The sequence below is a fragment of the Mus musculus genome, chromosome Y (assembly GCF_000001635.26).
Source record: "Mus musculus strain C57BL/6J chromosome Y, GRCm38.p6 C57BL/6J".
Lineage (NCBI taxonomy): Eukaryota > Metazoa > Chordata > Mammalia > Rodentia > Muridae > Mus > Mus musculus.
The window spans coordinates 87,551,700-87,575,974 of NC_000087.7; the positions used below are offsets into that span (position 1 = coordinate 87,551,700).

General features: G+C 35.1%; 1 protein-coding gene across 1 annotated transcript; it reads left to right on the top strand.

Annotated features, from left to right (window-relative positions):
* Positions 1-693: 693 nt before the first annotated feature.
* Gm20906 (predicted gene, 20906) lies at positions 694-23,796 on the top strand. The gene is made up of 9 exons (XM_017318775.1): positions 694-811; positions 6,140-6,206; positions 6,858-6,892; positions 13,950-14,016; positions 14,597-14,631; positions 21,800-21,917; positions 22,685-22,784; positions 23,309-23,407; positions 23,767-23,796. The coding sequence occupies exons 1-9, from the start codon at positions 694-696 to the stop codon at positions 23,794-23,796; spliced, it is 669 nt and encodes a 222-aa protein (XP_017174264.1).
* Positions 23,797-24,275: the final 479 nt, after the last annotated feature.

Below are 24,275 nucleotides of genomic sequence, written 5' to 3' on the forward strand. Positions count from 1 at the left end.
TTTCTCCAATATAAGGTCTTTCTGTGTGGGTGGTGGTGGTAGTTCATGTTTTTTTGTAGACTTAGTGGTGGATCTTTTTGATATGAATATACAGTTACCATGTTCTTTATCTTTCTGGATAGAACTGTGAGTTTACGTTAGACTGAGATAAACTGGTAAACAGAATTGCTGATGTTTTGTTTAAAAATATTCTGTGGGAGATAGGACCAAAATTCAGATACCTCAAAGGTTAAAGGATGTTGCTCATCATTTTTTGGGAGGAGGGGAGGACTCATATGTTGAAGGTTGGCCAGTTTTTGTCTCTCTTTAAACTGAGAAATGGCAGACTAATAATTTAGGTTCTAAAGGAGGTTTTTAAAGAAGTGAGTTAAAGAAGTTTTTAAAACAAGTTGTGAGGGAGAGGGACATGATAAATGGGATACACGGAGGAAATGGTACGGGTAAGTGTATATATATATGCATCACCATATTGAATATGTACACAGAACTCTCTGATAAAGGCAATTGATTAAAAATATACATGTTAAGTAAAAAAAGAAATGATCTTTCATTGAGCTAAAATAATTATTTGATTTTTTGTTATTTTTAATTATTTAAATGATAATTTTTAATCAGGTAACTAAGTTCTTTTTTTTTCCTTTTTATTTTTATTGTTTTTTTTTTTTTTTAAACTAAGAAGACTACTAAGTTCTTATGAGAAGAATGGCTCTTAAGAAATTGAAGGTGATACCAAAGGAAGGTTACTTATTACTTTTGGACTTTGATGATGAGGACGATGACATAAAAGTTTCAGAGGAGGCTCTTTCGGAAGGTATCGCATTTCCAGTATTAATTGTGTCCTGCAGTTCATTAGACTTTACCTAGTCACCTGAAATGGAAGAAGTCTTTGTTAAGAGTTTACATATACTTCATTTCTAATTTTACCTATATCTCTCTATTCCTATATACAAGGTTTTGCAGCACATAAACCTACTCTTGGAACTATATCAGCATATGTTGAGAGAGAAGAACTTTCTTGATTTCACCTCAAGAAAAGACATGAACATTGTTCGTATAATATGTTTGCCAAACATGAATTTATTTCATAAAACTTGCAAATAAATTATTTCCTATCTTTTTCTATTATAACTTTTCCTTATTTACATTTCAAATATTATCCCCGTTTCTAGTTTCCACTCCAAAAAATCTCCTGTCCTCTCCCCTCTCCCCCATCTCCCCAACACATCATCTACCAATTCCTAACCCAGGTATTCCCCCATACTTGGGCATAGGATCTTTACAGGAACAAGTGTCTCTCCTCTCATTGATGCCTGACTAGTCCATCCTCTGCTACATAAGAAGCTGGAATCATATATCCCATTATTTGTTTTCATTGATTGGTGGTTTAATCCCATGGAATTGTGGGGTACTTGTTAGTTCATGTTGTTTTTTCTTCTAGGGGCCTGCAAACTCCTTAAGCTCCTTAGGTATTTTCTCCAGTTCCATAATTGGGGACCCTGTGCTAAGTCCAAAGGATGTCTGTGAACATCCACTTTTTTATTTGTCAGGCATTAGCAGATCCTCTCAGGAGACAACTATATCATTCTCCTGCACCCAATCCCTTGTTGGCATCTTCAGTAGATTTGGTGGTTGTATATGGGATGGATCCCCAAGTGAGGCAGTCTCTGTATTCTTTTATTCTCAGCACCAATCTTTGTCTCTGTAACTCCCTCCATGATTATTTGGTTCCCCATTCTAAGAAGGAACGGCATATCCACACTTTGGTCTTCCTTCTTCAGTTTCATGGGTTTTGCACATTTTACCTTGGTTATTCTGAGCTTCAGGGATAACATCCACTCATCAATGTGTAAATATCATGTGTGTTTTTTGTGATTGGGTTAACTCTCTTAGGAAGATATCATCCAGATCCATCCATTTGTATAAAAATTTCATGAATTCATTGTTTTTAATAGCTGTGTAGTAATTCATTAAGTAAATGTGCCATATTTTCTATATACATTCCTCTAAAGAGAGTCATCTGGGTTCATTTCAGCTTCTTGTTATTATACAAAAGGCTGCTATGGACAAAATGAAGCATGTTTCCTTATTACAAGTTTGAACTTCTGGGTATAACCTTATCAGTTTTATGAGGTCCCATTTGTCCATTTTTAATCTTATAGCACAAGACATTGGTAGTATTTTTTTTCAAGAATATCCCCCCTTTGCCCATGTATTCCAGGCTATTCCCCACTTTCTCCTCTATAAGTTTCAGTGTCTCTGGTTTTATGTGCAGTCCCTTGATCGACTTAGACTTGAGCATTGCACAGGGGATGAGAATAGATCAGTTTACATTCTCCTACATGCTAACTGCCAATTGAACCAACACCATTTGTTGAAAATGCTGTCTCCTTTCCACTAGATGGTTTTAGCTCCTTTGTCAAAGATCAAGTGACTAAAGGTTTATTTCTCTGACTTCAGTTCTATTTCATTTATCTACCTGTCTACCACTATACCTGTACCATGTAGTGTTTATCACAATTGCTTTGTAGTGCACTTTGAGGTCAGGCATGGTGATTCCACAAGAGGTTCTTTTATTGTTGGGAATAGTTTTTCCGATACCAGGTTTTTGTTTTTTGTTGTTGTTGTTGGTGGTGGTTTTTTGTTGTTGTTGTTGTTGTTGCTTGTTTGTTTTTTTCAAATTCCAGGAGAATTTGTAAATTGCCCTTTCTAACTCAGTAAAGAATTGAGTTGGAATTTTGATGGGGATTATATTGAATCTATAAACTACTTTTGGCAGAACAGCCATTTTTACTATATTAATTCTTCCAATCCATGAGCATGGGAGTTCTTTCCATGTTCTGAGATCTTGTTTCATTTCTTTCTTCAGAGACATGAAGTTTTTATCATATATATCTTTCACTTTCTAAGTTAGAGTCACACCAAGCTATTTTATATTATTTGTGAGTATTGTGAAGGGTGAGTTTTCCCAAATTTCTTTCTCATCCTCTTTTTCCTTTGAGTAGAGAAAGGCCACTGATATGTTTGAGTTAATTTTATATTCACCTACTGCACTGAAGTCATATATATGGTTACGATTTCTCTGGTGCATTTTTGGGTCACTGATACATGCTATCATATATTCTGGAAATAGTGATATTTTGACTTCTTCCTTTCCAATTTGTATTCATTTGTTTTCCTTTTGTTGTCTAATTGCTCTGGTTAGGACTTCAACTACTATATTCAATAGGTATGAAGAAAGTGGGCAGCCTTGTCTAGTCCCTGATTTTAATGAGATTGTTTCATTTAGTTTAATGTTTCCTACTCGTTTGCTGTCTATTGTATTTTTTTTTTATGTTTAGATATGGGCCTTGAATTCCTGACCTTTCCTGGACTTTTATTATGAATGGGTGTTGTGTTTTGTCAAATGCTTTCTCAGCATCTAATGAGGTGATCATGTTGTTTTCGTCTTTGAGTTTGTTTCTATAGTGGATTAAGTTGACAAATTTCCATATATTAAACCATCCCTGCATTACAGGGATGAAGTCTACTTGACCATGATGGATGATCGCTTTGATGTATTCTTTTATTTGGTTTGCAGTGATTTTATTGAGTATTTTTGCTTCGAAATTCATAAGGGAAAATGGTCTGAAGTTTCCTTTCTTCATTGTGTTTTTGTATGGTTTGAATATAATTGTAATCTGGCTTCATAGAACAAATTCAATAGTGTTCCTTCTCTTTTGATTTTGCATATTAGTTTGAAGAGTTTTGGTATTAGGTCTCCATGTGTAAGACCCCGAAGATGGACCTCCTCTCAAGTCCAGTAAAGTCCCGGGATGAGCTGGCCAGCACCCCAATGACTTGAGAGAAATCGACACCTGATGCAAACTGCAAGAGTTTTTATTATCAGCTAGCTAAGGACAAACTCCTTCCACTGTGCAGGGCAGGGGCGTATGACTCTGAGATGTGACAGAAGAAGGTTTTTATTAGCTAGCTGAGGAATTGGGATGAGTTGGGAGGAGAGTTTGGAGGAGTTGGGAAGAGATGGGAGGAGTGTTCTTCTCTGCTCAGATGTCCTTGTCAAAACTCCAATTTTGAATCTCTAGCTGTAAGGCTCAGAAACCAAAAGGATTTTTGGTGGCTGTAGAGAACATAGAGTCTCTTTCTGGCTGTATTTTTATAAATCAGGGAAAACAATCTTGGAGAATGTCCAGGTGCTTTACCTTCCAGGGAGAAACGCTCTAAGTTGTGGTCTCACATTTCCCACTCCTTCTAGTACATAGTTCTGATCTTATAAGTTAGAAAATTAAACCTCTGGCCCAGCTGCCAAACAAAGCCAACATGAGGTCACAGCTTTAGGATATGTAAGATTGAGAACCTCAGAAGCCCATTGAATGAGACAAAAGAGCCTCTTGCCATTGGGAGGAGGGAGGGAGGGAGGTTCTTGTGCAGTGCCCACTGTGTGTGAGCAGTGCCAGGCCAGTGGGCCATGGCAGGCTGGATGCCAGAACTGGGCACATGCTGGAGGTGTGGCAGCAGGGCTTGTGAGAATCATCAGGGAAAGTCCTTTTGATCTGAGTTCAAGTTTGCCAGAATGGTGGCACCAGACCAGGACAGGTACTCCTGTTTGAAATTTATGTGGCACCAAGATGGTTTCTGGTTCTTATGTTTTTTGTTTTTTTGTTTTTGTTTTTGTTTTTTATTGTGTTTCAACATTTCCAAGGCATCTTTTCTGACCAGTTGTAGGTCCTTCAAGTGAGCTAGTGGGAGTTCTGAAAAAGAAACATGAGGGTCAAACATTCCACCTGCTTCTGTTAAAGGGGGGGGGTCCCCAGTTGAGGAGTTCGAATGGTGTAAGTTTAAATTTCCCTGTGGTGTTCTATACTCAGAACAAGGTGAAGGGAAAAAGAGCTGCATAATCTTTTCTGCAGGTCTCTAAAACCAATTTAGTCAAGGTTTCTTTTAATGCTCTATTCATGTGTGTTTTTGAGCTTTACTAAAGTTTCTTTTATGAGTGTGGATGACATTGCATTTGGCGTATAAATGTTCAGAATTGGGAATTCATTTTGGCAAATTTTAACATTGATGAATATGAAGTGTCCCTCCTCTTTTTTTTTTGATAACTTTGGGTTGAAAGTCGAATTTATTTGATATTAGAATGGCTACTCCAACTTGTTTCTTTGTAACATTTCCTTGGATAATTGTTTTCCAGCCTTTTACTCTAAGGTAATATCTGTATTTGTCCCTGAGATTTGTTTCTAGTATGCTTGGTCTTGCTTACACATCCTGTCTGTTATTCTATGTCTTTTTATTGGTGAATTGTGTCCGCTGATATTATGAGATATTAAGGAAAAGTAGTTGTTGCTTCCTGTTATTTTTGTTTTTATAGTTGGAATGTGATTCATGTAGCTTTCTTCTTTTAGGTTTGCTTCAAGATCAATTTCTTGGTTTTTCTAGAGTGTAATTTCCCTCCTTATATTGGAGTTTTCCCATTATTACCCACTTGATGGGCTGGATTTGTTCGAGCATATTGTGTAGATATCGTTTTTTTTACACAGAATACCTTGTTTTCTCAATCTATTGTAAAATTTTTTGATGCGTCTAGTAGCCTTGTCTGGCATTTCTTTTCCCTTAGGGTCTGTATGACATCTGCCCTGGATATTATGGCTTTCATAATCTCTGGGGATAAGTTAGGTATAGTTTTGATAGGATTTCCTTTATAAGTCACTTGACCATTTTCCCTTAGTGCTTTTAATATTCTTCTTTTTCTTTTCTTTTTTTTTTATTATGCATTTGGAATTTTGATTTCTATATGATGGAAGAAATTTCTCTTGTGGTCCAAACTATTTGGAGTTTTGTAGGCTACTTGTATATTCATAGGCAACTCTTTCTTTAGGTTAGGGAAGTTTTCTTCTATAATTTTGTTGAATATATTCACTGTCCCTAAATTTGAAAAACTTACTTGTCATTGATACCTATTATCCTTAAGTTTTGTCATCTCCTTGTGTCCTGGATTTTCTCGGTGTAAATATTTCCTTTCTAAAATCTCTTCCAAAAATTTACATGGAGAGTTTTTCCAGATAAATTCAAATCGATAGTACTTTATTAACTATTACTTATATAGAATCCTTTCAAATGTTTCTGTTTTCTATTGTTAATACAGTAAAGAGCCCAGCATTTGATAAAAATGAGAATATATCGCCTCAAGCAGAAGCAGATGAAGATATGGGGTAACATTTTCAATATTTTTTGCCAGCTCAATAGATTACTTCATAAGTAGTGTTTGTATTACCTTCACTGGAGAAGTAGATTCAGGAAGATAGCAATACAAATCAGACACTGCTATATGTTGAGTTCAAGCCCAGCTTGAGGTCCTTCAGACCTTGTGATAACAAACACATAGCAACTAGTATAATATGACCACCTGCCTGAGATCTTCCAAGATATACACACAAAGAAAAGGAGAAAAATCATGAAAATAAGAGGGGGACCATCTGGCAAGAAGAAGGGTCTCAGCAAGAGTGGGAGAGTAATGAATAAACTACTGTGGGTGTAAATGTATGAATTGGTTAAAGTAAAGGATACAAGATCACTTTGATACTCCACCATGTAATATATACATATATATATATATATATATATATATATATATATATATACATACATACATACATACATACATATATATATATACACATACATATACATATGTATATATATATGTATATATATATATATGACATTTGTTCTTAACCAAACATTATATATTTATTATAAATAATTAAAAGAAAGTTCTTTTTAAAGTTTTGTGTGGGTAAGAAAAATGCCTACCAGTCCACTATATTTCTTGCATTAATTTTTTAATTTTCCTTTCTTCACAGAGATGAAGTAGACAGTATGTTGGATAAATCTGAAGGTATGTGTTTTTGGAGGTATTTGCCTGTTTTTTAAAGAGGTCAGAAGAGGGCATCAGATTTCTAGACTGTATAGCAAAAGGGGATAATTTTGGGTTCACAGTAATTGTAGTTTCCTTTAAAACACATATGAGATAACTTCTCAGCAAACATTCAGAATGCAAGATTAGCTGAAGATGTAGCTCAGTGGTAAATCACCATTTAAAAGTGATGAGTTTCATCTTCAGTGGCAAAAATAAACAAACAAAAACAAACAAAGAAACAAAACAAAACAATAACAATAAAAACCCCAAACAAACCAACAAATGCACCAAATTAACAAAAATCCTACCAAACAAGCAAAACACAGTTATAAGTCTTGCAAATGAAATGTTAGGTTGTCCAGTTTGCCAAATTAACTGCAAATTGTAAAATGAGCAAGAAACCCAGTTTGCTCTTGTAAGGAAACAAGCAAAACCAGCAATAAGCATTTTAGGAGCCTAAACTTAGGCATGATTAGAGAATAAAAAAAAATATACAGTGGCTACCACAAGAGAACAAACCTCTCAGAGGGGCTAGAGAGATGGCTGTTTTGGTAATGTGCTTTATTTGAAAGTATATAAATTAAGGAGGGGGTCTTAAATCGGCTTTAAAAATGCAGGCTGCAACCCAGTGAAAAGTAGTTGGAGACAGCTTGCTGGCTAGCCAGGCTAGTGGCATTGGTGAGCTGCAGATTCAGAGAGAACCTGTCTCATGTTTTAAATTTGGGCAGTCAGAGGTGGTTCATGCCATAATCCCAGCAGTTGGTAACCAGGGTGAGGTCCAGGACTACAACCCTGCCTTGAAAAAAAAAAAAAAAAAAAAAAAAGGAAGTTGGAATGTGATTGAGAATGCAGCAAATGTCTATTTGTCGCCCTCTTATGCATACTTATACTGGAATGTATATGCATCAGTTTTTTACAATACTCTTTATCTGATTTACACAATCCATTAAAATGATGGTTTTTGTCTTTTTGTTTTTTCTCTATGAGCAAATTGTCAATATTAAGAAAGTGTTATAATTTTGTAATCTCCACTGTATAGTACAAATAAACATCTTTCAAGAAAAATGATCAGCACACCTTAAAAGACACAAAGGACAGGGATGGAAAGATGGCTTAGAAATTAAGAGCACTTGTTGTTCTTGGACAGAACCAAGTTTTAGTTCCTAGGACCCACACAATGGCTCAAAACCATTTTTAATTCTATATCCATGGGTTTTGGAATTCTCTTCTAGTTTCTATGTGCACCACACATGCATGTTTATAAACACAAACATGCAAAAACAAATTACTTAAATAAATAAAACAATTGAAAATTACAAACAACAGCACCTTCATCTGAAACAAAGTAGGAGAGTCTTGTTTGGGGTCCGTTTTATTTTAGCTTTCAAGTTAGTATTGTAAACTTGGAAAATGGAAAGCCTCTGGGTAGTAGTGGCAGCTAAAATACTACCTCCTTTTTGCTCTTCAATGACAGACGACTGATTGAGCCTTTCTCACCCTTAGTACACATGTGCAAACACTGCCAATCAGCAAGGGCCTTGGCTGAGATTGTTTTCCCGCTATCCAAACCCTGTTACCCAGTATGCTTTGTGGTAGTCATCAAGCCGAGTTCTTGTGGAAGCAAGGTTCTTGAGGAAGCATGGTAGGGAGAAGTCTCAGTAGAGGTAGTCAATTGTCTGTTGAAAGATGATTAATACTGTTTGAGCTGGGGGCCTGTGTGGGGAAGAAGGTGGAGGGGTGGAGGTGTTACTTTAGGAGTAAGGAGAGGAGGTGACCCTCACTGGACTCAGGAAGGTACTGCTTCCAGGCTCACAATCAACTTTTCCCACTTAGTTCTCTGCTGAGAAAAACAGAGAACTTCGCTAAGGGCAGGGGTATGAACAGAATTATCTTCTAACAGAAAGCAGGAAGGCCAGGGAATTGGAGACCCTGGAAGTCTTCTTGGGGCTTGGGGAGGTGAGGAGTGAGTAAATTGGAAGTCAGTTAGTGGAGCCAACAGACTAAAACCTTCTTTTAGCTGCTGCTGCCTGCCAGGAATTCATTAAAAACGAACTGAAAACCAGTCTTCATTTACCTCTACCTGTTGTTAAAATGGCAGATTCCCGAAATTTCTATGTATAGGCTCCAATTGCCTCAAAATACAGAGGCTCCTCTCAGCCTCAGAAGTGCTGGGACTTCAGACATAATTCAGGCCAGGTTGTTGTTATTTATTTGTTGTTTTGGTTTAGGACAGTAAGCTCTAACTCTATATCTCAGGATTGTCTGAAACCTCACCTGCAGCTTTGACTGGCCTTGAAACTGAAGTCCCCAGCCTTACAAATGTACCTGGGCCTGAGGAAATATGTGTTCTTTATTTTTTATATTTAAATTTTTGTTTGTTTGTTTGTTTGTTTGTTTGTTTGTTTGTTTTTTATTCCTTTTTTCCTTGTTGAAGATTGAAACCAGAGCTTCTTGCTGTAGCAGTAAAATATTTGTCCAGCCAGAAAAACTTTATATTTTAGATCTGCTTTAGATTTGTATTATGATGAAAAAAATTGAGGAGCTTGGTTATGATAAAAGCAACCATGATTTCATTTGGAGATTGAGATGCAAACACATTTACTCTAATTTATCAAAACCCTAGCAACAATGGGACCAAAATTTAGATCATCCTGTGATTGCATATAAACCCACTTGAAGTCACAGTTAAAGCCATCATATTAGGTGTGTGTGTGTGTGTGTGTGTGTGTGTGTGTGTGTGTGTGTGTGTGTGTGTGTGTGTGTGTGTGTGTTTATTTACATTTCAAATATTAGTCATTTCCTGGTTTCACCCCAGAAATTCCCTTTACCATTCCACCCTCCCTCTGCTTCTATGAGCATGTTCCCCCACCCACCAACACCCATGTCCCTGCTCTGGTATTTGCCTACACTGGGACACCAAACTTCACATGACCAAGGACCTCTCCTCTCACTGATGTTTGACAAGGACATCCTCTGCTATGTATTTAGCTGGAGCCATGGTCCCCCTCTTTGTTTGCTGGCTTCGTCCCTGAGTGCTCTGGGGGGAGGGGGGCGGTCTGCTTGGTTCATATTATTGTTCTTCCTGTAAGATTACAAACCCCTTCAGCTCCTTCAGTCCTTCCTCTAACTCCTCCACTGTGGACCCCATAATCAGTCTGATTGTTGGCTGTGAGCATGAGCCTCTGTTTTTGCCAACCTCTGGCAGAGCCCCTAAGGACACAGCCTTATTAGGCTCCTTTCAGCAATCATTTGTTGGTATCCACAATAGTGACAGGGTCTGGTGTTTATATACGGGATGGATCCACAGGTGGGGCAGATTCTGAATGGTCGTTCCTTCAGTCTCTGCCCTGCACTTTGTCTCCATATTTCCTCCCAGTAGTATTTTGTTCCCCATTCTGAGAAGGACAGAAACATGCACACTTTTTTCTTCCTTCTTAAGGTTTATGTGGTCTGTGAATTACATTTTGGGTATTCTGAACTTTTAGGATAATATCCACTTATCAGTGAGTGCATACCATATTTTTTCCTTTGGGATTGTGTTACCTCATACAGGATGATATACTTTAGACATATCCGTTTGCGTGTGAACTTCCTGAAGTCATTTTTTCCTTATGGTCACTATACATTTTTATCACTATTTCTCTATAATACAGCTTGAGGTCAGGGATGATTTCCCCTGAAGTTCTTTTATTGTTGTGAATAGTTTTACAATATCCTGGATTTTCGTTATTCCAAATGATTTTGCATATTGCTCTTTCTATCTTTATAAAGAATTAAGTTTGAATATTGATGGAGAGGGCATGGAATCAGAGCTTACTTATGGCAAGATAGACATTTTTACTAAATTATTTGGGACACCAATCTATGGCCATGGGAGATCTTTCCATCTTCTGAGAATTTCAATTCTATCTTCAGAGACATGAAGTTCTTGTCCTACAGAACTTTGACTTGCTTTTTTCGTGTCACACCAAGTTATTAAAATATGAGACTATTGTGAAGAGTGCTGCTTCCATAACTTCCTTTTCAGCCTGTTTATCCTTTGAGTAGAGGAAGGCTACTGATCTATTTGAGTTAATTGTATATCCAATCACTTTGCTAAAGTTGCTTCTCAGGCTTAAGGGTTCTTTAGAGGATTTTTTTGGGGTCACTAAATATACTATCTTATTACCTATTAATAGTGATATTTTCATTTGTTCTTTTCCAATTTTTAACTTTTTGACCTCTTTTTGTTGTCTATTTAATCTGGCTAGAACTTCTAGTACTATAGTGAATAGGTAGGGAGAGAGTGGGAAGCCTTGTCATATATTAGTGGGATTGCATCGAGTTTCTCTCCATTTATTTTGATGTTGGATCCTGGTTTGCTACTATGTTTAGTTATGGGCCTTGCTTTCTGAATCTATCCAAGACTTCATCATGAAGGTCTGTTGATTTTTTTTTAAATGATTCCTCAGCGTCTAATGAGATAATACTGTGTTTTTTTCCTTGAGATTCTTTACATATTGGATTACATTGATGGATTCCCATATATTGAACCATTCCTGTATCCCTGGGATGAAGCCGCTTGATCATGAAGGATGATCATTTTGATGTGTTCTTGGATTGTGTTTAACAGGATGTTATTGAGTATTTTTGCATCAATATTTATAAGTTAAATTGGTCTGAAGTATCCTGTCTTCATTGGGTTTTTGTATGGTTTGGGTATAAGAGTAAATGTGGCTTCATAGAACAAATTAAGTAGTGTTCATTTTCTTTTGTTTTTGCATAATAGATTGAAGATTGTTGGTATTGGTGTTTCATTGAAAGCCTGATAGAAATCTGTACTAAACCCATCAGATACGGGGCTTTTTTTTTTTTTTGGAGGGGGGAGCTCTTAATGACTGCTTCTATTTCTTTGGGGATTATGGGAGAGTTTACAGGGTTTATCTCAACCTGATTGAAATTTAGTACCTGACATCTGTCTAGATAATTGTCCAATTCATCCAGATTTTCCACTTTTGCTAAGTTACAGGCTTATATAGTAGGATCTGATGATTTTTTTGGATTTACTAAGTATCTGTTGTTATGTCTCCCTTTTCATTACTGGTTTTGTTAATGTTGATATTTTCCCTGTGCCCTGTAATTAGTCTGGCTTATGTTTTATCTATCTTGTTGACTTTCTCAAAGGTCCAGCTCCTATTTTGTTTGATTTTATGTTATAGTTCCTTTGTTTCCACTTGTTTGATTTCAGCCCTGAGTGTGATTAGTTCCTGCCTTCAACTCCTCTTGGGTGAATTTCCTTCCTGTTATTCAAGGGGTTTTAGGTGTGCTGTCAACCTACTACTGTATCTTCTCTCCAGTTTCTATTTAGAGGCATTCAGAGCTATGAGATTCCCTTTAACACTGCTTTAGTTGTGTTCCACAACTTTCGGTATGTAGTAACTTCATTTTTTTTAAACTCTAAAAAGTCTTACATTTATTTTTTTTTTTATTTCTTCCCTACCTGATTTATCACTGACTGGATTTTTGTTCACCTTCTACGTGTACATGGGTTTTCAATTATTTATATTATTATTTCAGATCAGCCTTAGTCCTTGGTGATTAGATAGGATGTATGAGATTATTTGGATATTTTTATATCTGTTGAGGCATGTTTTGTGACTGATTATATTGTTAATTTTGGAGAAGGCGTCATGAGGTGCTGAGCAGAATGGACAATTTTTGCTCTAGAATAAAATGTTCTATAGATATCAACTAATGTATTTGTTTCATAACTTCTGTTAGTTTAACTGTGTCTTTTTTTAATTTTTCTTTCCAGGATCTTTCCATTGATGAGGAGGGTTGTTGAAGTCTTCTGCTATTATTGTGTGTGGTGCAATGTGCATTTTGAGCTGTACTAAAGTTTCTTATATGAATATGGATGCCATTGCATTTGGACTATAAATGTTTAGAATTGAAAATTCATCTTGGTAAATTTTAACTTTGATGAATATGAAGTGTCACTCCTTGTCTTTTTTGATAACATTGGGTTGAAAGTCAAATTTATTTGATATTAGAATGGCTACTCCAAATTTGTTTCTTTGGAACATTTGCTTAGAAAATTGTTTTCCAGCCTTTTACTGTGAGGAAATGTCTGTCTTTGTCCCTGAGGTTTGTTTCTGGTATGCTGGGTCTTGCTTACACATCCAGTCTGTTTGTCTATTTCTTTCTAATTGGTGAATAGAATATGGTGATATTAAGAGATACTAAGACAAAGTCTTTGTTTCTTCCTGTTATTTTTGTTGGAATTTTGTTCATGTAGCTATCTTCTTTTAGGTTTACTTCAAGATTAATATCTTGCTTTTGCTAGCATGTGATTTCCCTCCTTATATTGGAGTTTTCCCTTTATTATCCCTTGAAGGGTTTGGTTTGTTCAAAGATACTGTGTAAATATTGTTTTTTCACGGAATACCTTGTTTTCTCAATCTATGGTAAAATAGTTTTACTGCATATTATAGCTTTGGCTCTTATTTCTGCTCTCTTAGTGTCTGTATGATATCAACCGTGGATCTTATGGCTTTCATAGTCTCTGGGGAGAAGTTAGGTGTAATTCTGATAGGAATTCCTGTATATGTTACTTGACCATTTTACCTTACTGCTTTTAATATTCTTTCTTTGTTTTGTTCATTTGGTGCTTTGATTAATATATGATGGCAGGGATTTTTGTTTTTGTTGTTGTTTTTCTGGTCCAAACTATTTGGAGTTCTGCATGCTTCTTGTATGTTCATGGACATCTCTTTCATTAGGTTAGGAAAGGTTTCTTTTATAGTTTTGTTGAAGATATTCACTGGCCCTATAATTTGGAAATCTTACTTCTCATCTATACCTGTTATCCTTATGTTTTTTCTTCTCCTTGTGTCCTAGATTTCCTGGATGTACTTAATTTTACTTAATTTTTAAAATCTGTTTCAAAAACTCAAAATGGGCAGTTTTTCCAAAGAAATTCAAATTGATAGTACTTTATTAACTATTACTAATATTGCATACTTTCAAATGTTTACATTTTCTATTGTCAATACAGTAAATAATCCAGCAATTGGTAAAGATGAAAATATATCGCCTCAAGTAAAAGGAGATGAAGACATGGGGTAATATTTTCAATTCTTTTTCTTTTTTTCTCTTTTTTTTCTTTCTTTTTTTTTTTTTTTTTTGCCAGTTCAATAGAGTACTTCAAAAGTAGTGTTTGTGTTACCTTCACTGGAAAACTAGATTCAGGAAGATCAGCATTTCAATGTCAGATGCTGATATATGTTAAGTTCAAGCCCAGCTTGGGATCCTTTAGACTTTGTGATCACAAACACATAGGAACTCATACAATAGGACCACCTGCATGTGATCTTTGACACACTCAAAGAAAAGGAGAAACATCATAAAAATAAGTAGGGGACTATCTGGGGGAAAAAAGGGTCTTGGCAATTGTGGGAGAGTTATGAATAAACTCCTTGTGGGGTGTAAACATATGAATTGTTAAAAGTAAATAATCCAAGTTCAAGTTGGTAGTCCACCATATATTTTATATGCATATGACATTTGTTCCAAACCAAACATTATATATTTATTATAAAAAATTAAAGAAGGTTCTGTGTAAAGTTTTGTGTGTGGTAAAAAAAATGGCCTACCAGTCTACTATATTTCTTGCTTTAATTTTTTATTGTTCTGTCTTCACAGACATGAAGTAGGCAGTATGTTGGATAAATCTGGAGGTATGTGTTTTAGAAATATTTCCGTTTCTTGAAGAGGCCAAACGAGGGAAACAGATCTCTATAGAACCTATAGCATAGGGGGATAATTGTAGGCTTCACAGAAATTATAGTTTTCGTTAAAAAATACACACAGATAACTTCTCATCCAACATTCAAAACTAAAGATTAACTAAAGATGTAGCTCAGTGGTAAAGCACCATTAAAAGTTATAAATTTCATCTTCAGTGGTGAAAACAAAAACAAAAACAAAAAACCAGCAAAAAAAAAAAACAAACCCAGCAAATTAAAAAAAAAAAAAAAAAAAAGCACCAAAGAAACAAAACACAGCAATAAGACTAGTAAATGAAATGTCAGTTCGTCCAGTGTGCCAAATTAGCTGCAAATTGTAAAGTGAGCAAGAAAACCAATTTGCTGTTGTAAGGAAACAAGCAAAACCACCACTAAGCATTTTAGGAGCCTAAACTTAGGCATGATTAGAGAAATAGAAAAAGAAACCAAACAAACAAAAAACAAACAAACAAAAAATTGCAGTGTCTATAGCAACAGAACAAACCTTGAAGAGTGGCTAGAGAGATGGCTGTTTTAGTAAAATGTTTTTCTTGAAAATAAAAGTGGGGGCCTAGAATCCACTTCTAAAATGCAGGCTGCCAACCAGTGCTGAGTAGGTGGAGACAGCTTGCTGGCTAGCCAAGGTAGTGGCATTGGTTAGCTGCATATTCAGAGAGAACCTATCTCAAGTTTTAAGTTGGGTCAGTCAGTGGTGGCACATGCCTTAATCCCAGACGTTGGGAGGCAGAGGCAGGGAGATTTTTGATTTTGATGCCACCCTGGTATACAGGGTGAGTTCCTGGTTAACCAGAGCTATACAGATAAACCCTGACTTGAAAAAAAAAACTGATAATGAAAAAGAAATTTGGAATATAATTGAGAATAAAACAGATGTCTATATCTGGCCTCCTTATGCACCCATATACTGAAATGTATACACTCCATTTTTATCCTGAAACTATTTATGATTTACACAATCCATTAAAATTATGGTTTTTTTGTTGCTGTTTTGTTTGTTTGTTTGTTTGTTTTTCTGTTTCTGGAAATAGACAACATTAACAAAGTCATTTTTTATACTCTCCATTATATAGTAAAATTAAACATCTATCGTGAGAAATGGTCCAGCACACCTTAAAACACACACAGGATAGGAATGGAAAGATGGCTTAGAAATTAAGAACACTTGTTGCTTTTGTACAGAACCAAGGTTTAGTTCCTAGAACCCACATAATTCTCAAAATCATTTTTAATTCTAGATCCAGGGATTTTGGCATCCTATTCTAGTTTCTAGGGGAACTAGTCATACATGTTATATAAATACAAACATGCAAAAACACTTTAGTTTAAAAAAAACCAAAAAAAAAAAAAGAAACAAAAAAACAAAACAAACAAACAAACAAACAAACAAAACAATTTAGAGTTACACAGAACAGTCCTTTCATCTGAAACAAAGTAGGAGAGTCGTCTTTGGAGTTCATTTTATTTTAACTTTCAAGTTAGTATTGCAAACTTAGAAAATGGAAAGCCTCTGGGTAGTAGTGGAAGTTAAAATACTACCCGCTTTTTGAAGCTTTAATCACAGATGACTGAAAGAGCCTCTCTTACCCTTAGTACTCATGTGCAAACACAGCCAATCAGCAATGGGCTTGGCTGAGATTATTTTCCTGCTGTTCAAACCCTGTTACCCAGTATGGTGGCTACAAAGAGTTCTTGAGGAAGCAAAATTCTTGAGGAATCATGGTAAGATGAAGTCTCAGTGGAGGTAGTCAATTGTCTGTTGGTTAATCCTGGTTCAGCTAGGGGTCTGGGTGGGGATGAAGGTGGAGTTTTGGAGGTGTTTCTTCAGGAGTAATGAGATTAGGTGACCCTCACTGGACTCAGGAAGTTGCTACTTCCAGGTTCACAATCGACCTTTCCCACTTAGGCCTCTGCTGAGAAAAACTGAGAACTTCACTGTAAGTGCAAGAGTTTGAACAGACTAGCTCCTAGCAGAAATCAGGAAGGCCAAGGAAATGGAGACCCTGAAATTATTCTTGGGGACTGGGGATGTGAGGTGTGAGTAAACTGGACTTCACTTAGTGGATGAAACAGACAAAACCCTCTTCTGTGCAACTGCTTCCCACCAGGAATTTATTAAAAAGAAACTGAAGACCAGTCTACATTTTAACGTGTTGTGAAAATGCCACATTGCCGAAATTTCTATATATAGGTTCCAAACTGCCTCAAATACTAGAGGCTTCTCTCAGCCTCAGAAGTGCTGGGAATTCAGACATAATTCAGACCAGGCTGTCTTTATTTATTTGTTGTTTTGGTTTAGGAAAGTAACCTCTAGCTCTATATCTCAGGATTGTCTGAAACCTCAATTGCAGCCTGGACTGGCCTTGTACCTGAAGTCCTCAGCCTCAGAAATGTAATGGAACCCGAGGAATCATGCCTTCTTTATTTTTTATATCTAAATTTTGGGGGTTTTTATTTTTCATTCCTGAAGATTGAAACCAGAGCTTCTTGTTGTAGCAGTAAAATATTTGTCCAGCCAGGAAGAATTTTATATTTAAGATTTGTCTTAGATTTGTATTGTGATGAAAAAGGTTGAGGAGCTTGGTTGTGATAAGAGCAACTATGATTTTATTTGGAGATTGAGATGCAGACACATTTACTCTAATTTATCAAAAAACTAGCAGGAATGGGAAAAATTTAGATCATCCTGTGATTAGATGTAAACCCACCTGAAGACACAGTTAAAGCCATCTGTGTGTGTGTGTGTGTGTGTGTGTGTGTGTGTGTGTGTGTGTGTGAGTGTGTGTGTATTTATTTACATTTCAAATATCAGCCATTTCCTGGTTTAATCCCAGGAAATCCCTATTCCATTTGACACTTGCTTTGTTTCTATGAGCCTGTTCCCTCACCCACATACTCCACCTCCCTACCCTGGCATTTGCCTACACTGGGGCATGGAGCTTTCACAGGACCAAGGACCTCTCCTCCCACTGATGTCTGACAATACCATCTTCTGCTCTATATGCCGCTAGAGTCATGGGTGCCCCTCTTTGTTTGGTGGCTTAGTCCCTGAGTGCTCTGGTCTGTCTGCTCGGTTCATATTGTTGTTCTTCCTGTAAGGTTGCAAACCCCTTCAGCTCCTTCAGTTCTTCCTCTAACTGCTCCCCTGGGGACCCCATGATCAGTCTGATTGTTGGCTGTGAGCATCAGCCTCTGTTCTTGCCAAGCCCTGGCAGAGCCTCTCAGGAGACAGTCATATTATGCTCCTATCAGCAAGCACTTGTTGGTATCCACAATAGTGACTGTGCCTGGTTTCTGTATATGGGATGGATCCAAAGGTTGGACAGAATCTGGATGGTCATTCCTTAAGTCTCTGCCCTGATCTCCACATTTCCTATCAGGAATATTATGTTCCCCATTCTAAGAAGGACTGAAACACCTACACTTTTGTCTTCCTTCTTCTTCAGCTTCATGTGGTCTGTGAATTACATTTTGGGTATTCTGAGCTTTTAGGATAATATCCACTTATCAGTGAGTGCATACCATGTTTTTTTCCTTTGAGATCACACAGGATGATATATTTTAGATCTCTCCATTTCATGAAGGCATTTTCTCTGTACCATTACCATACATTTTTTATCACTATTTCTGCATAATACAGCTTAAGGTCAGGGATGATTCCCCCTGAAGTTCTTTTATTGTTGAGAATAGTTTTGGGATATTCTGGAGTTTTGATATTCCGAATGGTTTTGCATATTGCTCTTTCTGTCTCTACGAAGAATTGAGTTTAAATTTTGATGGAGAGTGCATGGAATCTGTAGATTGCTTTTGGGAAGACAGCCATTTTTACTAACTTAATCTATGACCATGGGAGACCTTTCCATCTTCTGAGATTTTTCAGTTTCTTTCTTCAGAGACTTGAAGTTCTTGTCATAGAAATCTTTCACCTGCTTGGTTTGAGTCACATCAAGGAACTATAATTTGTGACTTTTGAAAGGTGTTGTTTCCATAATTGCCTTTCATCCTGTTTATCCTTTGAGTAGAAGAAAGGTACTGTTTTGTTTGAGTTAATTGTATATCTAGCCACTTTGCTGAAGTTGTTTTTCAGGTTTATGGGTTCTCTGATGGAATTTTTGTGGTCACTTAAGTATACTATTTTATTATCTGCTAATAGTGATATTTTGATTTATTCCTTTCCAATTTTTATTCCTTTGACCAATTTTTGTTTTCTAGTTGCTCTTTCTAGAACTTGTAGTACTATAGTGAATTGGTAGGGAAAGAGTAAGAAGCCTTGTCTAGTCCTGTCTTGTCTTATTTTAGTGGGATTGCATCAAGTTTCTTTCCATTTAATTTGATGTTGGCTTCTGGTTTGCTTCTATATTTAGGTATGTGCTTAAAATTCTTAATCTATCCAAGACTATTATCATGAAGGTTTGTTGATTTTTTTTCAAATAATTTCTCTTCATCTAGTGAGAACTGTGTGTGAATTTGCTTCAATATATGTGTGCATGTTTGGATGTGTGTGTCTGTGTGTGTGTGACAGATACATATATATGTATCTGATGAATCCGATTGTTTCATAACTTCTCATTAGTTTCACAGTGTCTCTTTTTCATTTCTTTTTTCCAGGACCTCTGCGTTGCTCAGAGTGGGGTGTTGAAGTTTCTCACTATTATTATATGGGGTACAATATGTACTTTGAGTTCTAGTAAAATTTCTTTATGAATTTGGTTGCCCTTGTATTTGGAGCATAGATATTCAGAATTGTGAGTTCATCTTTGATGAATTATCCTTTGATAAGCATGAAGTAACATTACTTACCTTAAAAAACAAAAAAAAAAGTACTTTGTGAACCTCCTCTTTTCACAGTAGGCCCTCTTGACTACTGAGGCTTTTTTGTAACAGCTTTGAAGGAATTTTAAAAGGAAAAAAAAATAGATGTAAACAATTTCACAGTTCCATGTACTCATAGCTAAGTGATATGTATACAAAATTCTGTACATGAAACATATTTTCATTGATCCAGTGCTAATTTTATATTAAGTCAGTTTCTTTTCTAGGAGTCTTCTGTGCTTCCTTCTTTATATGGCACAATGCAAAACTGAATTCTTTAATGTAACCCTTATAACTTATTTTTAAATTTTATGTTATGGTTATTGTTTTTTTTTTTTTCTTTCACGTGTGTATGTGCACAACTAGTGTGTCTTGTACCTGAGGAAGCCAGATGAAGGCCTTGAATCCCCTGAAACTGAAGTTATAGGTAGTGAGCCACCTTGTGGGTTTTGGTACTCCAATCTCAGAAAGCTGGAAGGGAACCAGTGCTCTTAACTGCTGAATCATCTCTCCAATCCCTTCATTGTTTTTTTTTTCTTTTTATGAAATGAATTATGTAACTGTAAGTGGAAGACAACTTACTAAACAATGAGAGAATGATACTCAGATTCTAAAGTATCTGTTTTAAATTATATGTAACTGAATGCTAAGTGAGCTTTCTCAGAAGACAGTAACTTGTCTTTGAGATATGGTGTCATTATGTAGTTCAGGCTGGCCTGCATTTTCCTATTTAACCTATGCAGTCTTTACACTGGAAATCTCCTGCTTAAGCTTCCAATACTAGGATCATACACACACAAAAAAAAACATCTTTACATGGCTTACTAAACAATGCTCCTAATACCTATTTTTGGACTTATTTATGTGTATTAGTGTTTTGCTTACAGTTATATATGTGCACCACATGTGTACCTGTTGTTCAGATATCAGTTGATTATTTCAGATACCTGGAACTGGAGTCAGATAGTTGTGAGCCACCATATGAGTGCTAGACACCAAACCTATGTCCTTTGCAAAGAACAGGAAGTACTCTTAACTGCTGAGCCATATCTCTACCCCCATGAAACAATATTATATTTTTAAAAAATAATATTTTGCTTCTTTCAAATTACCCATTTTACCAAATTATTTTTTTTCAACTGAAGGATTTGCTCTATTTAGAGGAGGCAGAATAATCATTTAATAATCTGATTTTGTCTAGTACTATGTATGGTGAGAATATTAAACATGTACACCGAAATATAGCTTCATCCTAGTTACTGAAAGCTAACTGTGCATGCTAGAAAGGTACTAAACATTTTCTGAAGCATTACAATTTTCATGAACTGCAGCAGTTACTGATCAAAAGTTCCTACCATAATTTTCTTCAAGTGTTTTTTTTAAAGGATATGTTCTGAAATATAATTACCAATTCACTTTAGAAATAATTTTATTTTGATTAAAAAAAAACTTGGAGATCATTGTTTTAAACATAGATTTTAACATTTTTATCTATTTTTATTTATATAGGTATTTTGCCTATAAGTATGTCTGTGAGTCATATACATATGTACCTGGTGCATGCAGAATTTAGAACAGGGCATCACATCCCCTGGAACTGGAGTTGGAGATATTTGTGCACATTATGTAGGTGCTAGGAATCAAACGCAGGTTTGATTCTGACAGGGTCTCATTTGTAGCTCTGTCTGTCCTGGAACTCAGTATGTTGACCAGGTTAACCTGGAACACACAAATATCTCTCTGCCTTTTCCTCCAGAATACTAGGATTAACATGGGAACCAATATGACCGGTTGCCCTCTTATTTTAATTGAATATTTTAAACAATGGGTCTAACAGTTCCACAGTCAAGTTTGTTCTTTCAGTTGCATCATCTTTTTTAGATTTGGAAAAGAATTAGCCTTTATTAAAAGTGTTTCCTTATGAAGAATTAAGTATACTTTTGATCCTTTGTTTTGTGCATTTGTTCTTTTGAAAACTGTTCTTGAAGCTCAAAATTATTTTCCTTACAGAAATTAAAATTCAGATAAGATTAGATATTTCTTATCCAAAATACATGGACTGTTTTTTTCTATGTTGTTGAACATTTCTGTAGACTTTACAGGTTGAACATCCTTCATCTGAACATACCAAACTCTAAGTATTCTAAAGTATGAAGCATGTTTGTGTTATCTATCATTTAATTTTAAGTTTCCATAGCATTATTGAATGAAATTTATCTATATCTATTTTTACTTGAATACATGGAATCATCTAATTTTTCTTCAAAATGACTCTTTATTTTTAATATAGATGACATTTATAAGACGCTTCACATAAAGAGAAAATGGATGGAAACTTATGTCAAAGAATCTTTCAAAGGCAGCAACCAGAAATTAGAAAGATTTTGCAAAACGAACGAACGAGAGAGGTAGAGTTGTTATATTTGTAGGGTCAAATGTGTATCATTTTAAAAATTATATGTGGCTGAATTTTAAAAAAAATTATATCATGTCTGATTCTTTAGTAAAAATGTGTGGCTTTGATTTTGTCTAAACAGTTAACCCTATAACATCATGCCTTCAAGCAAACTAAATCTAATTCATAGAAATCTATGAAAATTTTATTTTCTGCTTTAAGTCAATGTTAATGAGATTTAAATTTTAATTTACATTCATTGTGGAAATACAGAAGTCTTGCACATAGTCTTAGGAATGTAATTTATGGATTATTATGTTTAACAATATTCAAAAGGAACAACTACAATTACATATGCAGACAATTTGTATATTTTAGTTGACATGTTTTGCACTGTCTTTACTAAGGCAATGTATGAAAAATAAATTAGAACTTATATTTGGTAGAAAATAATGAAAAAAAAACCACATTGAAATATAATTAAATTTTGTACATATATATATATATATATATGTGTGTGTGTGTGTGTGTGTGTGTGTGTGTGTGTGTGTGTTACGTGTGTGTTGTGTGTGTTTATATTTCTTTAATTTTGAAAAGCTAAAACGTAAATGAAAACCTCTCTGATAATATGTTAGCGGAAAAATCTATAATGATTTCCCATTAGATATTTTATACTGCTATTTTTCTTTTTATAGTATGAAATGTTCAATTGAATTTGTTCTGAGTGTTCATTTTCATATTGGTATGAAATGTGCCTGCTTTTGTTACTGTGCTTTACAGGAAGAACATCAACAACAAATTTTGTGAGCAGTATATAACTACATTTCAGAAGTCTGATATGGATGTACAGAAATTCAATGAAGAAAAAGAAAAATCAGTGGTTGGTACCATAAAAAAAACTTAATATTTAACCTAGTATTACTAAGTAGGAATGGAACAACTAGCCTTGAGTTGAGCATATGAAACTAAATTAAGTTCCATTATCTATCTATCCTTGCTTCTGTTCTAGTCTTACTGAGATATAAACTATTGATTGCATACTATATCAATGAAAACGACTAGGCATTTTATGGTATACCAGATCATAAATTTTCAAGAGGCAGACATTTGCAGAAAGATCAAGAGATGATTACCAGTGACTACAAAAAAAAAAAAAAAACAAAACAAAAAAAAAACAAAAAAACCACAATATATCAGAGTTCAAAGAAGAGAGAAAGCTTATTTATTGGTTTCACCTGGGCTCTGTTGTTTATATTAAAAAACCAACTCAATTTGGTAAATCAGTTCAGATTTACCAAAATCAGATTTACAAATCAGATTGTTAGACTACCATGCATGTTGCATGGCAGTAACAACAAAAATAAACAGAATTGTTATACTAATGTTTTCCTTTTACATTTGTAGAATAGTTGTCAAAAAGAACAACAAGCATTGAAACTGTCCAAATGTAGTCAGAACCAGACCCTGGAAGCAGTTAAAGAAATGCATGAGAAGTCCATGGAGGTATGTTGCACATGGTCCATAAAATGACCTTAGGAATCTAAATATGTTTTAATAATCATAAAGTTTTAACTACTTATTATTTTGAATTATTTCTTACTGAAATGACTGCTATTATCCATAAAATCCTAATGGCTTTGTATGAATTATTAAAGATATAAAATAATAAAATGGGAATTTGACCTCAGATGTACCTCATACTTTAATAACACTATAATTATCCTGCTTTATTAAACATAACCCTAACACTAACCCTAATCCTAATCCTGACCTTAACCTTTACCCTATACATCATCTGCACAGAATCTTTCATATCTGTATCCTTGGGAATTTATTTAATAAGAGGTACTTTTCTGTTTTAGGTTTTGATGAACTTGGGGACCAAGAACTAAGATATGCTTTTTGGTGTAGATGGTGAACTGAGAAAAAAAAATGTCTATGTTTGAAAGAGCCATCATGGAGAATAATCTGAAGTACTCTTCTACTTTCCCATCTTCAGAAAAATGAAGCATGAAAAATTTTCACTTGCTGGTATATATATAAAACAAATAAAAAAATCTCTAACTTTTTTGTTTCCTATGAAACAGAGTTTTAAAGTTTCTTTAATCCTTGTTATTCTGATGATTCTGAGAAGGAAGTTAATCCCAGTGATGTGATTACAAAGTTAACTAGCAGTTATACCTTTAGAGTTAAAATAGAACTTCTTTATTTTTAAATATCTTTAATCATTTTCTTGTTTAAGTGTAAGTGCATCTTTATATTAACTTCCAAAGGAAATCTAAATGAATATGTGAATGGTATATAGTCCCGTGGACTGAAATTCCACACACTAATATAGTTGAATTATTTAAAATTTATTCTTATACTTTTT

Bases quoted from the DNA above. Each gene is read 5' to 3' on its own strand.
- Gm20906 (XM_017318775.1), top strand. From the start codon at position 694: ATGAGAAGAATGGCTCTTAAGAAATTGAAGGTGATACCAAAGGAAGGT. The intron at 6,893-13,949 runs GTATGTGTTTTT...TTGTCAATACAG, and splicing joins TATGTTGGATAAATCTGAAG to TAAATAATCCAGCAATTGGT. The intron at 14,632-21,799 runs GTATGTGTTTTA...TTTTTAATATAG, and splicing joins TATGTTGGATAAATCTGGAG to ATGACATTTATAAGACGCTT.